At 39.4% G+C, this 17,651-nt stretch overlaps 1 protein-coding gene across 5 annotated transcripts in view; it reads left to right on the top strand.

Moving 5' to 3' along the window:
• COL25A1 (collagen type XXV alpha 1 chain) overlaps positions 1–17,651 on the top strand; it is a 333,111-nt gene that overhangs the window by 215,287 nt on the left and 100,173 nt on the right. For 3 of the 5 annotated variants that reach the window (XM_042779281.1, XM_033060499.1, XM_042779280.1), the window contains 2 exons: positions 13,418–13,444; positions 13,610–13,636. In XM_042779281.1, the coding sequence (XP_042635215.1) occupies positions 13,418–13,444; positions 13,610–13,636 (54 nt within the window). The remainder of the gene's footprint in view (positions 1–13,417; positions 13,445–13,609; positions 13,637–17,651) is intronic. The other 2 variants (XM_042779283.1, XM_042779282.1) reach the window with 1 other exon arrangement.

The following is a 17,651-nucleotide window of genomic DNA, read 5'->3' as shown; positions in this document are numbered from 1 at the left end:
AGCTTAGGATGTACTTGTAAAATAAATTCTGCTCCTATAAAGGTGGTTTCTTTTACTGAATCTGAAGATCTCCCTTGGGAGTAGCTGTATGCAATAGATAAAGAAAGCTTGGAAAATGGGCTTTGAGAGCAGTTTGACCCAAAACTTTTAGAAGTTGATCTCCTAATTTCATAGTTCACATAGCAGCAATTTGTGATAGTCTAAGTCTGAAAAAACAAGCCCTAAAATTAGACAATAAAAATAATATTTTAAATTCTAAAAGAAAATGCACAAGAGCTTTCTATTTGTAGGATGTTACCAGCTTTTCTTCATGGTGGCATCGTTAATTTTTTTAAAGAATTGGGTTTGTTTTCATAAAACAAACATTAAGATCTGATTCACTGGTTACATATGCCAGTATAAATATGATGGGGAATCACACATTAGCATTCTATCTGTTCAATTAGAAGTTCCAGCTGTCATCAGGGCATAGTAGATCTTGTAACAGCAAGTAAGAAACTGTGAAGCAAAAATTACTTGCAAGCCTTAATTTGGTAAAGCATTGCTTAGCTTAACAGAGTACATATGAGTACAAAAAAGCAATTGAAAACTTAGTATTGTGGTTCCATTATGACATTACAAAGGGTTGTCAAAATATAATTAAGGTCTCTGAAATATTTCTTGTATTCCTAAAGCATTTCTTTATCAAATGACCTTCATATTTTCTTCTTCTTATTGTACATATGGCAGAAATACACTAGTGTGTTCTGTGTTCTATTAGGGATTATGTCAAAGCAACATATTGCACTGTGTTCAGGAATATTATATAGTATTTTACTATCCTGCTGCACATGTTTTTAATTTGATATAAAACTCATGCTGGCTTATTGATTTAGTGATCTTCATGCTGTGTTTTAGCTCTGAATTTCAGTTCAATTTGTTGCACATCCCAATAGTTTCACTAACTTTAAAAAAATAAATAAATTAGGAGTTATAAAAATGTGCACTTCATCAAGCTTATTGTCTTGAAGATAATACTGTGATGTCTAAGACATGTCTTTCACAAGGTTTTCCAAATATCAGAGTTCCTTTGAAAGCCATTATCAGTTCAGAAGTTCAGAGACTGGTGATGTTTTGTGCTAGATGCTTGAAAGTCCTATAAACTTGGGCAGACCTGGGAGATTTGGTTCTCAGGCTGGTAGAGGAAACCTTCAAAATTTATATTTCCCCTTATAAAGTGACAGTCCTGTGAACTGAAATTTTACTTTAAGCAAATTTATGTATTGATAGAAACACTGTAGGTTTTTTTTATATTGAATTGATGCTGACATGAAGAGCTGTGCTGATATGTTATTCTTTCCTATAAGGATGAGTCAAATTTTGAGAAGGAAGAAAAAGGCAGAAAATGCAGCAGTTACTTTCATTGGAGTATTTTGTGCACTGCCAGTAATGTTACTAGTGAGCATGGCACGGAAGTGTCCATTCTGTTTTTGAGCTTCACTCCAGATTGTCAATTTCAAAAATGCTTTTTCTGTCCCTACAACACTGTAGGATTTCCTAATATAGTTTTTTTACTGAGATCCATCAGTAATATTCAAGAGCTGTGAGCTGCAGAGAAACATGTAAGAGAATCACATATTTTCAGAAATACAATCCAGCTATATTGCCCAGTATGTTTACTAAAAAGAATGAATACCCATTTAAGTATAAATATACATGTGTGTTTAATTTCCCCTGAAGATGTTCTGAATTTTGTAGTCCATACTCCTAGTCTCGAGGAAAAAACAATTTTTTAATAAACTTTATGTTGTCTTAAATTGCTTCCTATATAGGTTACAAAAATACATTCAGTCATCTCACTTTTATATGTGTCCACATATAAAAGTATATATATGTTTGTAGTTGATATAAAAATGGATCTGCATTTATTTGGTATTCCATCTCAAACTTCCAAAATCTGAACAGTTCTCAAAATAGCTCTATAAAATATGTCACTGTAGTTTCCCCCTTTGCAGATAAGGGAATTGGTGACAATACATGAAAGATTTAGTTCTTGTACTGACATTGTTTGTCTTACTATAACATAAATATTATTTTATACGCTATTTTTGTGTTTTTCTTTCAGTATACTATTTGGCATTAAATAAATTAATCTGACTAAGGATTGACATATCCCCATCAAGACTAGAGTTATGAATGAGTTAGAATGTCAAGCTTTGCCTCTTTTAGCAATGCCTTGTACCTGGGATAGTTCAGAAACATTTGCAGTAACCTAATACTTGCTGGTCATTTCAGATGGGTTTGCAGTGTAGCTTTTATCATGACATTTGTTAGACAGTCCTTGTGAAAAGGCTCTTTTGAGTTCCAATAGAGTCCATGCACTGGAACTATTTAAGGGACTACAGAAATTGCAAGTGGTCAGAGGAAGGAAAGAGTAATAAGATTCTCAGAGGAATGTATCATGTTTTACTAAAATAGATTCTTCCCAAGCATTAGCATACCCTGAAGTTTAAAATGTTACCTTGTTTCTAAAATAATTCCATTGCTCTTAATCTGTGGGTATCTCAGAAGCCTTTCTACCCCTGGTGCTATTTTTAACATGACTATGGCTTAATACTACTATTTTAGTGCCATTTTCTTTTAACCATTCATGATTTGAGTAATCTAACACACATCTTTCACAGTAGCATTTTATAATAGCATTTGCAGACAACACTAAAGGAATATCTAAATCCTTCTTTAACATTCTACCACCCTGGATAATAAAATATCTCCTGTACTGAGTAGCAAAATCTGGAAAAGAAAAAAACAGTCTGTAGACAGTATGCCTTGCCTTTGAAATACTGAGTCAAACTCAGAACATTGCTACTGAAACCAGTGTGGAGTCACCACAGTAAATGGAAGAATGGAATTGGCCTTCCTTATTTCAAACTCCATGTTAAAATCCTCTTGCTGAAAATAGGTTTAGTGTTAAAATACAGCAAATAAATGTTATCTGCTAAACCTTGTTCAGATGTGAGCTGTGCAGGCTTGCTTGTTTATGCAAGTTCAGCCTTTGTTACTTTATAAATTTGCCTTGATATGATATCAGGTACAGGCCAAAAACCAGCCTGGCTTTGAAACTAGCCCTTATTTCAAATAGATGAACAAAGAGGTTTTCTTTGGAATTTCAGTCATCTGTTTCTGTGCAGTTACTACTTCTTTTGTAGAGCTGGACTCTGCAACATCTGTTAATGAATTACATAAATCTCCTAGACTCAGCTGCTGGTCAAAGGAGGATCTGCCTGGTAGATATTTGAATGCTATTTCATCACATAGTAGTAATGCAGACAGCAAAGTTGAAATATCCAAAAGGCTAGGGACCTTAGAAGATGTATTTCGATGACTACAGGTATTTCCCCTGTAGGTAGTGAGTGGCAGTGGTGAATCTCCATTGCTCTGAAACTCCCCGCTTTCTTTGTTTTCATCCTTTATCTGTTTCTTTCAAAATACCTGAAGTTCAGCCTGCCATCCTCGTCAAAAAGGTTCTTTTAAATCAAATGAAAAAAGATTAAATGAGCAGAGGGCACTGTCATTACACCTGAATTATCTACCAGGCTGGTAAACAATCAGGGAAGGACCAGATGTGTTTGAATTACAGAAACCACTGTTCAAGTTTTAAGTTAAAAATAACTGAAACATTAGAGTATGAACTACTGTTTCTGAAAATAAAAGAAGCTGTTAACTCCTAGTGAGGAGCTGTTTTCTTACTAAGCTTTTAGGAATAAGTGAGAGAACTGGCCTACGGATAAAAGTCTACCAAAGTAGAAGTATAAAAAGTACTTAATGGTGAATTTTTTATCTCAAAAATCTGGAAGAAGGATTGCATGAATTTGATTGGCAAAATATGTATTCTTTTGATTTTCAATTTCTATTGTGTTAGGAAAGAAAACCAGAATGTAATTTCATAATCCCAATGCAGTTTTATAAACTCCAAATTTCACTCTACTGTATTGGTCTTTTTTTATAAATTATTTTTACCCCCAAATTCTTATTTGATTTGGGGGCATACTAATTGCTTCCTTAAAGTAGAATGTTTTGATTTCATCAGTGCCCAAAGTATCTCCTTAGACTAGGGTGCCAGGAGTATATGAATGTTTTTGGGCAAAATAACTCTGTTTGTACATTCTGCTTACTGGCTGCTTATGGGTGCAGTTCTCACTGGCTAGTGCAGAAAACTCCTCTGGAATGGTACTATGGTACTGTTATTTTTATAAATTGAGATAATCAGGAGTTTAAGGGGTGCTAGTTACTGTTTCTGGTTTGTTTCATATCCCTTTCAATGTTCAATGCAAAATAAAAGGCATGAAATCTATAGAAATAAAAACAGTTTAGAGCTACAAAAATTTTCCTGCTTCAATAGTTGACACACAAATAATGCAGTTCTTCTAAAAAAAAGGTGAATCAATCAATGTTTAAAAATCTTTTCACTCTGGTTCTTGTTATTGTAAAATTTGAAAGCAGCCTTTAATTCTTGTCCTCCCGTTTACCAATCTATTATTTTTAATAGATTTCTAATTAATTGAATTCCTGTGGCATCATTGCTGTTGAGCATAGTGAACACTTATGAAAAAAACTACGAGATTAAATCAACTACACTTTCCTTTATTTAATTTTACAAACTATCGAATCTTATGAAGAATCCCATGACTTAAAATAAATGATTTCTTCTATTGACAGGAGACTCATTCTTGTTTATTCCACAGCTACCGTGCTTTTCAACTGCTGTGTGAATGCTGATACAGAAGTGCAGTATTGTTTTTTAAGTTCCACCACCAGCACGCTTACACACACACACACACATACACACACACGTAAGTATGTACATTCCTACTGGAGAAGCGATAAAAACCAAAATCTGCTGCATAATCTAAGTGAAGAGGAAAGAAGTAGGAAGCTCTGTGAATGTATAGGAGAGCAGAACAGCCTACCTGAGATACCTGAGGATGAGGAGTTAATCTTGGTCGTGCTGCACTTCTTAGCAGCACTTGTTATGATAGTTCAAGGGTTACTGGTTTCCAACTAAAAGTGGGTAGATTGAGACTAGATACACAGAGAAGAATTTTTTTGCAATGAGGATGGTAAAACACTGGCACACGTTTCCCAGAGAGATGGTGGATGCCTTATCCCTGGAAACACTTAATGTCAGGTTGAATGGGCAACTTGTTGACCAACACACTGGTCAAATTGAAGAAGCTCCTACACACTGCAGGGGGAATGGACTAAATGACTGTTAAACCCTTCCAACCCAAACTGTTTGGTGATTCTAAGATAGCATGTGATGCATTTTCAAGTCTCAGGTGGACATCTAATGAGAGAGGGATCTGCTGGAGGATGGGTGGAAGAGTAGGAAGTCTCAACCAGTCTGTATCAAAATTGTCTCATTTTTGAAATGTTTTATAAACCAAATATTGAACACTGAAGTGATACTATGTTGTACAGTAAATTCACGAATACAAGCCGCACTGAGTATAAGCCACATCTCTGGGTATTGGCAAATATTTCGTTCTTTGTCCATAAATAAGCCGTACCTGAATATAAGCCGCTTTGTGGTTCACAGCGAGGACCCGCATGCAACAAAGTTGCCAAATACTAACAGAACTGCGGCATGGCGGGGAGTTTACTGGCTCAACTAAGGCTGTGCAGGCTCAGCCCGCTCGGGGCTGCTGACGGGGCCAGGTGGCCCAGCCCGGCACTGCCACTCGGGGCTGGCCGCCGCCTCTGGGTTCGCTCACCCCGGCCCCGTTCGCGCCACGGCGCCGGCCGGGCACGGAGCACCCCCTGCTCCCGCCACGGTGGCAGAGGGCGGGGGCAGAGCCCGCCCCCTCGTCCCCGAGCCGCGACAATGGCGGCGCGGGCTCCCCCCCTCCTCCCCGAGCCGTGGCAATGGCGGCGCGGGCTCCCTCTCCCCTCCCCGGGCCACAGCAATGGCGGCGCGGGGTCCCCCCGTCTCTCCCCTGGGCTGTGGCAGAGGACGGAAGAGAACTCTCCTGCCTCTCTCCCCGCCCCCCGTGCTGCCTGCAGGGAGCCAGGGCAACAGAGTAACACTTTGTAACAATCGCAAAATGCCGGCTTTTACTGGCAGGTGCTTAGCTCGGCGCCCTGGCTGGCATGTCTGGGGTTGTAAATGTCAGAAAATTATTCACATATTAGCCGCCCCTGAGTATTAGCCGCACTTCCGGGTTTCCACCAAAATTTTTGTCAAATTGCTGTGGCTTGTATTCGTGAAATTACTGTAATTAAAAATATTGGTAAAAATCATAGATTGAATGCCAAAAAATCCTGAGACTGCAGCAGAAATAGCAAATGTAACAATAGTAAAAAACTCCCTGTTGAGTCTGCTTTCTGAGTTTTGCTTCTGTAGGGCCCACATCAGTTGTGTTTTATTATGTCTTCCTGCAGTTCTGAGTGCCAGCTAAAAATTTGTGTGTTTCTCTGATTTTGAAGTAACAAAGATTGTGTTTGTATCTTCCTCACAATCTTTCTTCCTTCCTGTTACTGAAATCAGAAGCTCTGGTGGTTTTCTTATAACATGAGAGATACAGCAGTATTAGGTTTTCTCATCTGTATTTTTATGTCTTGTTTTATCAGTTTACAAGAGTGGAATTTCCTTTGTGGTTTTTTTTTTTTTTTTATGTTTTTTTTGTTTGTTCATTTGTTTTGGTTTTGTTTTTGTGTTTTTGTCAGTTTGTGTGTATTTGTCAGCATCAAATCTCTAACATCATCAGTGAATTTCTGCTTATCTGACAAGAAGGAAGATATATTGCGGACAAGGCATGACAGCTCAGATTTAGGAAATACATCTTTACAGTGCATTGAGCAGTAAATGAAAGTCAGAAGGCTTTTGACTTTGCCAGAAGCCATTTTCTTTTCTTTAAGAATGTGCCAGTTTTTCTGCCACCGTATAATTGGTCTTACTGTCACATACAGCAGTTTCTTGACTCACAAGAAACTTAGCAGATTAAAATCATAATGTTTACTTAGATTAATTTGTGAAAATAGTAAAACTGATCCTTGTTTTATCGTGCTCAGGTAACGGATACATAGTCACATACCCTCTGTACCATAGAATTTTTTTAGGACTGTGTTGTTTTGTAGGCTTTCAAAAAAAGAGTTATGTTTGTCTGTGGAAGGAAGGGAAAAGGAAGGAGAAGATGACTGTCTTATTGATTAATCAAAGAAAGAACGTCAGAGGAAGGGAGAGGAGATCCCCTTTAGCAGGTTCTTGCTTGGGATATGGGGCCCTGTGATTTTTCCTGGATCCTGGATTAGTGAGTTAGCAGCAACCCTTCTGCAGCTTCTAATGTGAAGTGTTGCTTTTTGTGAGCAGCATTATAAGTTTCAACAAAAAGCACCCCATCCCAAACTCAGCAAGAGCACTGCATGAGAAATTAATGTCTAAATTGCAGTCTAAATGGCTTCTTGACACATTTTGGGTGGACTGTGTTCTCATGCCTGTAGTTTATAAACTTGTCTGATTTATATATTGCTATAAATCACTGACTTCTGAATACAGTTGTATGAATTTACAGCAGGAGTCATTTATAATTTGCATGTTTTGAATGTTAACGGAGCTGTTTATCTAGATTGCTACATAAATCACTTTTATGTTTCTCAGCTTAAATTGTTTACATAGTGTTGTTTAAGGCAGTCACTACTATTGTGTTGAAAATTCAGGTTTCTTTTTGTCTGCCTTAGGATTTTTATCAAAAAACTTTGTAAGGGGAAGAAATGAGATATTAGTAAGAATCATTTGAGAGTTGGTTGGTTAAAGTTTTCACCATATGTCAGTCATATTACAGGAGAATAAAATACCTAAAAGGAAGGCACTTCAGCTGTAGTAACTCGTCAGATTCACTGAAAATTTTTCTGAGTACTTGTAAAATTGTTACAAGGTGAAATGTTGGCATTGTAAATGAGCATATGTAAACACTGGCTGAAAACATGGCCAAGCTCAGTAGATGCTAAAACCACATTGCCTCAGTAGTTCAGGGTTTGCGTGGTGGACACAAGACTGAAATGAGTATAGGAACTTTGAAATAGTTATGAAACACAGCAGTGTTTCGTAATGCTCTGTGTAATCTCCTATGATTCAGCATAATATCATAATATTTTGCAGTCATTATTACATAGACTGGGGACTGTTGTTCCAGTCAGATTCTTGTAATTTATTGAAGTCATGAGTCAAGTTTCAAAGAAAGAAAGTTCAGCTTTTGTTACATGCTAAAGCCGCCTTTTACCCTTAAAGTAATCTGCAGTATTGAATTAATTTAGGCAATGTATGGCATGCTATTTAGTTGTGAAAACATGATTAAACTAAGCTGATTCCCTTTTTGTCTGGGTGACATTGGAATAGCTGATTCACTTTTCTGTTCATTTCTGCCAGGCTGCTGTTGCCTTAGGCTACCAGTCACACTGTGGGTGCTGCAGCTGCTGGTAGGGATGACGTACTGCATGCCCCTCAATTCCAAATGTAAATGAGGACTGAACCTTGCAAAATACAGTAACTTCGCAAGTATAAGGTGCACACTTCCAAGTGTGGGCAAATTTCTGAACTTTGTCCATATATAAGGTGCTCCAGCGTACAAGGCACACTTTCGTTCGCAGCGAGGATGCTCACGCAACAAAGTAACCAATTTGTAACAATCACGCGAATGCGGATTTTACTGGCAGGTGCTCAATTCGCGAACTCCGCTCCCCCTGCGGCGCCCGTGGGAGCCTGCTTTCTCCCAGGCTGCCGATGGGAACCCGCTTTCCCCCGCGCTGCTGGCAGGAGCCTGCTTCTTTCCCCCACAGTGCCGGTGGGAGCCCACTGCCCCTGCCGCGCAACAGAGTAACCAATTTGTAACAATTGCACGATTGCAGGTATTACTGGCAGGTGCTCAATTCACGAGCTCAGCTTGGCCCACGGCTCGCACTTCTGGGTTGGGAAATTTCCGAACTTTGCCCCTATATAAGGTGCTCCAGAGTATAAGGTGCACTTCCAGGTTGGGACCAAAATTTTAGTCAAAAGGGTGCGGCTTATATGCGTAAAATTACTGTACTTTCAGTCCTCCGGCTACCAGCTTGCCTTAGTCCATGGCTATTGTGGTGGGAATGCAGGAAAGCAGTGACTGTGTCTGAAAGGTTATTATCACCTGTGTCTTCTGTGGTAGCTCTGCCTGATGGGAGCTGTCAAGTTTGACGTGTCATGTTCCTTAGGAGCTGTGAGGGTGGAAGATCTCAGTGGGACCTGGGACTGTCAGAGTTCTATTGGTTGGTTAGTTGTTTGCCACCAACTTGTGCTGGGGACTGGCTGGTCGTTTTTACAGAGGCATCATAGGGGCTGTCTAACAGACAGGAAAAATCTGCGCTCCTCTGTACTGACTGTGGGGCTCTTTACGGAACCTTCAACATTGCTGTTTCTTTGTACTGAGAATCCCTTACTATTTTCAGTTCTGCTAGCCCATCAATGCTTGGAGCCTTTTGGGTGAGTTTGCAGCAGAACTTCCTGTATTACGGCTAAGGGCAGATCTGTAGCAATAGGTATGTGGAGAGAGTATATCTGTAAGACAATTTTGATGAATGTGAAGGTTTGTAAAACCAATATAAGTCAACTACTGGCCTTTTAAGAGGTCTATGTATGTAACTTCTGCAAAATTATATAGGTAGCAATGGCCTCAAGAGTGGAATACAAAATAAGCATCTTTCAGCAAATGAATTATAAAATTTTAGCTGTGTGAAAAAAATCATACTGATCATACTTAGTTAATTCTAAGGGAATGTTGCCTCATGAAGACTGCAAGGATCAGTCTCCTGCATTCTCTTGCCTTTCTATTCCTGTACACATATTTATAATAATATAAAATTATATTAAAAAAATTAATCAGTGTATGGAAATGGCATTTTGATAGGGAAAAAGAAAAAAACAAACAAAAAAACAACAGAAGGGATGGAGGTCCTGTCAGTAATTCTGAATATGGCTGGTTTTTGGATTTGACCCAATCAAATTTTGGATTTGATTTCAGCTTCATTCTTGGCTGGCAGGTGCCTGGAGGCCTTTCAGTCTGATTTAGGAGACCTTGTTTCAAAAACAGTAGTATTTTTTGCCTTATTATGAATGCAGATTTTGCATGTGTTTGAGATTTACAAGGCCTTGCTTATGTGAAACAGGCTATAAACTCTCCTTGGAAATGTATAGTAGTCTGGAGTAGATAATTACACTTTGAGAAAAGAGCCTCTGTTTCCAGTGAAAACACTGTAAAGTTATTTCAGAAATGCTCTGACCTCAGACATTTCATATAACTTACACAAAATGCTTTCACATTTGTTCAGCAGCTCACGGCTTGATCTCTGCCATCTCATAAATGAAAGCACAGAAGTCTCCCTGGGAAAAAAGCAGCAAGTCTATGCTGTGGCCTACAAAACTAGTGTTATTTTACTCACTCTGTGCTTTGTGTCTGTACCCTTAAACAGAAGAAACCTTGCTCTCCTTTAAACAAATCTGTCTCCTAATCACACCCCACCCCCACAAACCCAACTTTCCCTCCAATTTTTCTTCCTCCCTGCCTCCACTCAGTGTACACACACTAATAAACTGCAGTAAAAATCTTGGGAGAATTTCTCAGCACAAATGGAAAGAAGATGTCAAAGGCTGAGGATAGGAATTTTCTGTTTAAATTTGAAAAACAATAGAGGACAATTGAAACAGTGGGGGGAAAGCCAGAGATGGGTGAACAAGCAATGAAAGTATTCCATTAATTTTTATTTTGATGAAAGCCCACTGGTTCTCTTCACTTGCATCCAGAAGAGTAATTTTTATTTGCAGTTGTTTGTTTTTCAAGACTCTTGTGGAAAGCAAAAGCATTGCAGATACAAGTGAAGAGAGTTGTGAGAATGTTCACACTGTAAGTGCTTTTTTGGGCCTTTGAAAAGCTGTTTTTAACTCCTGGTACAATAAAATTGTCAGATGTTTATGAAGACTTTTTTGAAAAATTTGGGTGCCGAAAGGGTGACTCGATAGAGATTATGGTGTGTGCCACTCAGGGAGAGAAAACACCAAGCAGTAAAAAGCAAAACAAACTCAGATGATGATGTGCACAGGTAGTTTTCAGAAAATCCTGCACAGAAACAGGAGGAAAAAAAAAGAGAGATATGATTCAGTCTTATTAAAAAGCACGTTTGGTATAGGTTGTACTTTCAGAGAATTCTTAGCAGAGGAAAATATGCAGGGTGGGGGAAGGGGCCACTTGGGCACTTGAGCTGGCTGAACATATTGCCATCAGTCCTACTAGGGAGACAGTGCAGTAACCCTGCACATCTGGTGGCTGAACCCCTGGTGGCTCTAACTTGTTTCTGTTCCAGTGAGCCAGCTTAGTTCAAGTAGCTGATGTGATCTCTCCTGTTGTAGTTTCTACCAACAGGCAGAGCTGTGGCAAGCAACTTCAGAAAAGTTATGAGCCTAAACCCATCAGAAGCAGGGCTACTCTTGGGCATAAGAACTGCATTGAGCATCTAAATAAGGCAGAAAGAGCTCCCACAAGACAACATCTGTTTACAGTCTCAGTCATGTCATGTTATCTATAATTTCATGCCTAATCCCGAGAAATAGAACTCTGACTGTAGCAGATGGGGTCATGCTATTTGCACTTTGCAGCCAGGAAGACATTCAGAGCCAGTAATAGCTTGATAATTAAAGGAGGTAGAGCACGAGAGCACCAGCCCTTTTTCGCTTGTGCTTCACGTTCACTGTGGAAAAGGCAGTAACAGCCTGCACTGACTGATTTTAGTTCTTCTCGTCTTGAAATTACTGTGTTACTGATGGTATGAGTTTACAAATTCACAAGCTCAATGGCACGTATGTGTAACTTTTAAAACAGACCTACTCTACTGTAGTGTCACAGTACATGTATGTGGAGACTGTAGCTAAAAGCAGACAGTGCTGCACTTAGTATTCAGTATGTATTTATGTGAACATGTGAACTGGGAAAGGACAGTAGGGGCTAAAGTATAAAAAAAATATGTATACGTGGTGAGGCCTTAAAAGTGCAGCCCGGTTGTATCTATTAATTAAATTATTTTTTAAAATTTGTTTTTAAAGAAGCCAAGTGCTTTCAGGGCAATGCGGAGTAGGCAGGGGTCACAGTTAATTGAGCAGATAGCTTCCACTCAGTTGGCAGCGAGCACTGTCCTTCCTGAAGGAGACACAGGGACATCAAGAGGCAGACTTGTTTCTGTGTCCTCTGCAGCAGACAGAAGAGACGGCAGGTCATGGAAGGAGAGGCATATGCTTTATTTCCTTGAAAGATTTAGCAGCAGATGCTTTACTCTGGCATTTATCAGAAACCCTTAAAACTAAGCAGAACATTGGCTACAACAGGGATTCTCGAAGACTTGCCTCAGGTTGATCACATCTTAAATACACGGCAGACTGACCTCCATTCCATTGCATTTATGTGAACCACATGAATTTTTACCAGTGTCATTAGTGACAATCTTCTCTTGTTCTGCATACATTCTCACAAACATTCACACTGCCACACACTCTATTTGTGTTAGCACAGTGAACCATGCTGGCTTGAATGGCTCCTTCTCTGTTTTCAGCTGCATTCATATGTAACTCAGGTCCTTCTTTGTGTTGAAACACCTGCATATCTTTCAGAAAGCTGGAGGCAGAGTCTCCATTGTGTAAGCAGACAGTGTTTTGCAGACTGGTAGCATTTTTATTCACAAGATACTAACCTGAAAAACTAGTGTTTTAGAAACCTGCTGCTAGCTTTCTGGAAAGTGCTCAATAAAAATTAAATAGGAAAGGATCTCCTATTTGTGATTCTGTCACCTTACTGTTTGTTGGGTGGTAAGTAACAAAAAGTAATACTACTGGAAAATCACATTACACAAAGAACTCATTTTGCCTAAACAGTCTGCTTGAGACTAAACTTCAGTATTGCCAAAGAAAGGAATGAAAACCCTACTTTTAGAATTTTCAATCTATTTTTCTTTGGCAATCTAAGACAAGGAGCGGTCCAAAATACAGGACAGATTTATATATATTTGAATTTATTAAGTGCACTTGCAAAGAACTTTTACAGTCTCAGAAAACTTTTATTATCTGATAGAAGATAAACTATTGTCCCTAAGTGAAATCCTTAGATATTTTGCCATTTCAGGCAAAGTTTTGTTTCTCTTAGTAGACTAATTAAACACACAGTGTTAGCAAACTATTCAAGAAAATAGTGTGCAGTTTCTATTATTAGTACAGTGAAGAAACCATCTCTGGAATAGCATGGGCATTTGGAGTTAAAAATTATAAGGAAATACTTTGTTGGGAAGAAATTGCAGATTGGCACAGACCTGTTTCTTGCTGTGTCCCAGGACTTGATCAGTATCTGTAATTAATCTTTGCCTTTTTTTCTTTCAGGGCCCTCCTGGTCCAAAAGGCGAGAAGGTGAGTTGGTGTTCGGGTGATTCTTACAAGGTGACTGGAAAGCCCTCCCAGCATGAACTCAAGAGAACGTTTGTATTGATGCAGTGAAATGTTAGATTATGTAAGAGAGCTGGGTGGCACACAGATGCTGTGTTAAACCTATCATCTCATCTTTCCACTTTGCAGGGAGATCAAGGTGATCAGGGCCCTCGGGTAAGCATCTTAAAAAAAATGTTACACTTCCCCTTCGCTGAGTAGGCAATTAGACTTTAGTGCAAAGCTAAATTAAAATTCACTGTCTGAGCTAATTATGCTTATTAGCTGCATTTATGCTGCATGCTGAAGTGTCTGCAGGACAGTAATACTGAACGTGAGCAGGAAGTGTCTGGGAAGATTTGAGTGATTCCACAGTGCACAGTTTCCATTTTGGGTGGAAGCAGGTTCCACAGTGATTTTGCTCTGCTGTATAAAGCTGGCTTTCCTAACCAAACCATTCCCTTTCCTCAGCAATGTGTTGATGCCATGCATGGGCTTCCACAATGCAGAGAGCCAGTGGGTTTCTAATAAATGTGCTTCTGGATTTCATGTAAAATGTACCTAATATTTAGTGGATTATAAACAACTATAATGTATGCATGTGTTAGCTTTTTTCCATGACATATATGTATTAAATATTTTAAATAATAACAATATTATCACCTTGTAGTTAAAATCCAGACGGTTAGAACATGGTTCAATTTAGGAAATAGGAGGTTCTTTTAATTTCTAAGTGTCATGTTTATTTTAACAGAAATAGAGTAATACAGGAGTGTTAAATTCAAATGGAGTGGCTGTGCTAGTTGACTTTTCTTTACATCTGTGCTTCATTAGAAAATGCTTGGTTACATTGTTTGGATGATATAGTAACTCTCTTGGGTTACATGTTTATAGTTTTTCCCATAACAGTATGTCCCATGGATTATTTTCTTCTGTTAACTATGTTAAATATTTTGAATTTGCAGCTTTATTTCATTCTACTGTTTTGTTTCATATACTTTGCTTTAATTGAATTTTACATTTTTTCAGCCAATAAGATTATCTAAAGTCACAACATGCTTTTACAGCTGATTTTGATGTTCTGTTAACTACCAGGGTGTCCTGTTATGCTTGGTGCTAGGGCTACACACCATAAAGACAGCGCCTGAGAGTGAACAGCTTTAAATATTATTTCAGTTTAAACTCAATAAGAGTTGGAAAATTACTTAAATAAATAAAAGAAAGTAAAGAGTAACAAAGAGATCAACATGCTTTTTTTCTTTAAATTTAACTAATACACAGACTAAAGGTTCTGAATAATGTAAAAATTTCCTTTTAACTTCTAAGCATATTTAGTGTCTCTCAGAGGCCATACTGGGCTGTATATTTTGTCTGGTTCTGTGCTACAGAGCTTCATGGGCGATGTGAGGAGAGAGATACAGGGGAGGAGAGCAGTGTGGTGCCCATGGCTTAGGAGAGGATGCTCCATTCAGGTGGTGTAAGGCAGGCTCGAGTGTAAGTGCTTGCACTAAGTGGCCTTATATGCAGAAGAATGCGTGTTCTTACATTCACATTCAGCTGTGGTTTTAGATTCAAAAGAAGAGGAGAGCAAATTTGATGGAAGTATCAGAGAGGGATGCAATAACAAATGTGGAAGAGCAGTGTCGTGAAGAGCATTACATAGCTGAAGATAAGAATCTGGAATTATGTCTGTCAGAGAAGTTTCCAGGGAAAGATCCAGAGGTCTGAATGCTGGAGAACAAATCAAGTAGTATCAACACAAGGGAATGATGATGCAAAAATCTTGGCAAAATGTTGAAGAGATGTAACAAATATTAAGTGGTTAAGCATGTGTGGCTTTCAGTCCCTGGTCTGGAAGTGTTGACAATGCCCAGTAAGAAGATGCAGGTTTGGTCAGTGTTACTGCAATGGGACCTCTGCTATGCAGCGATTGTTGTGTCCTACTTCACCAAGACATACTCCATATACAGGAAGGCAGCAGAGTCCTTACTGAGACATAAAAATCATGGTTATGACTGTTTGTGGGTTTGGTAAATCAAGTGCAGATAAAAAGCAGAAAATATCCAACCTGAGGAATTCATATATAAGGACCCCACAAAGTTGTTGTCTGCAGCAGCAGCTGGCATTTGAGACCGAATTCTGTATCTGATTACAGAAAAGGAATTCAATAAGGTCAGCAATGGAGAGGAAGAAGTGGTGACTAGCATCTTGTGGACAAGCTGAAATTTTACCAACTCTTTAGTCTATGCAGGTTGTAGTAACATACCTCCTTTTTAAGTATGTGGGTCAAACTTGGGAAACTTGCCCAGTGTTGTTGGATTTCCCTTAATCTATTTGGAATGTGTTCTACAGCTTCTTCTTCTTCTTTTTTTTTCCCCTCCATATTTCACAAGTGAAAAGTACAGTAATTTCATGAATACAAGCCGCACCAATTTGACCAAGATTTTGCTCCTAAACCAGAAATGCGGCTAATACTCAGGAGCGGCTAATATGTGAATAATTTTCTGACATTTACAACCTCAGAAGTGCCGGCCAGAGTGCCGAGACAAGCAGCTGCAAAGTCGGCATTTTGCGATTGTTACAAATTGTTACTCTGTTGCACCGCGGGTGGAGCCTGGCTGCCTGCAGGCAGCACGGGGGGCGGGTAGAGAGGAGGGAGAGCTCTTTCCTTCCCTCCTCTGCCGCAGCCCGGGGAAGAGACGGGGAGGCCCCGCGCCGCCATTGCCGCGACCCGGGGAGGCGGTGGGGAACCCGGGCCGCCATTGCCGCGGCTCGGGGAGGTGGCAGGGGACCCAGGCCGTCCCTGCCGCGGCTCTGGGAGGCGGCGGGGGCCTCCGTCCCTGCCTGCCACCACAGGGCAGCACTGGACCGTGGTGACCAACCCCAGCGGCCCTGCCGAGCGGCAACGCCAGGCTGGACTACCTGGCCCCGTCAGCAGCCCCTAGCGGGCCGAGCCTGCACGGCCTGAGCTGAGCCAGTAAACCCCACTCTGCCGCCGTTCTGTTACTATTTGGCAACTTTGTTGCACACGGGTCCTCGCTGCAAACGACAGAGCGGCTTATACTCGGGTGCGGCTTATTTATGGACAAAAAACGAAATATTTGCCAACACCCAGAGATGCGGCTTATACTCAGTGCGGCTTGTATTCGTGAATTTACTGTACTATGAAGCCTCTGGCCATTTTATGTTTCATGGTAGAGCAGTTATCTCTTCTGATAACTGTCTTCAGGGTGAGTCTGCTCAACCTGCTGTGCCAGGGGATTTACAATACGATTAATAGAATTTTTATGTGTGAGCCACTCATGCACCAAATGAAACTAAACCATTTAGCCGTGGTTGGTTGCCTTTGCACATAGTTTTCCATCACTGCATGTGTAAAATAAATGGGTTTGGAGGTAATGTCATACAGCATTATTTTTGAGAAGTATTGTACCTGAAAGTAACTGGGGCATGACATTAACACTTGGATTTGACAAGTTTGCAGATAGATTGGATATAATATCTAAGAACAGTGAACATTTTAACGCTAATTCTTCTTTTACAGGTAAGGAACCTGAGGTTTCTTTGGGTTTATATTTTTACATACTGGTTTGAAACAAGCGTTTAACTTAGCAAAAACTGTTAGTGTTCCAAGCTATGACTGAAATTTCAAAATTATCCTTTTTTTTTAGAAAAACTGCTTTCTTTCCTCCAGGCATTTTTGTAAAAGAAATCAAAATAAAGTATAAAGACTGTCCAAGTCAAGATGAGACCTTAAACTTCCAAAAATCTGCTGAAAATAGGAAGGTATTTGTGAAAACAGTTTGCAAGAGTCAAATATATTGTTTTTTTCTGTCCCCTCCCTTGAGATTTTTGAGGGATCCTTCTTTCTGAAATAATTTCAAAACTGTAAAAATAATAATCAGTTATCTCAAAATGTTTACAGTCATCAGACATGAAGAATATATACTGAACTGGTTTGAAGTTCAGGTTTTCTTGAAAATACCTTCAATAAAGTAATACACTAAGAACTCAGCCCTGAAAATACCACCCAGAGGTCAGGTACTTGTATTTTTAGAATAACGTGGCTGGGGTTTTGTGTTGTTTTTCTTTGGGTTTTTTGTTTGTTTGGTTGGTTTTTTTGTTGTTGTTTTTTTTTTTTTTTAAGAATCTGAGGGGTTTTCTTAAGTATTCAGAAGCAATCTGTGGATCA

Source organism: Catharus ustulatus, chromosome 5, assembly GCF_009819885.2.
Source record: "Catharus ustulatus isolate bCatUst1 chromosome 5, bCatUst1.pri.v2, whole genome shotgun sequence".
Classification (NCBI taxonomy): Eukaryota; Metazoa; Chordata; class Aves; order Passeriformes; family Turdidae; genus Catharus; species Catharus ustulatus.
This window is presented reverse-complemented; position numbering and strand designations above follow the sequence as displayed.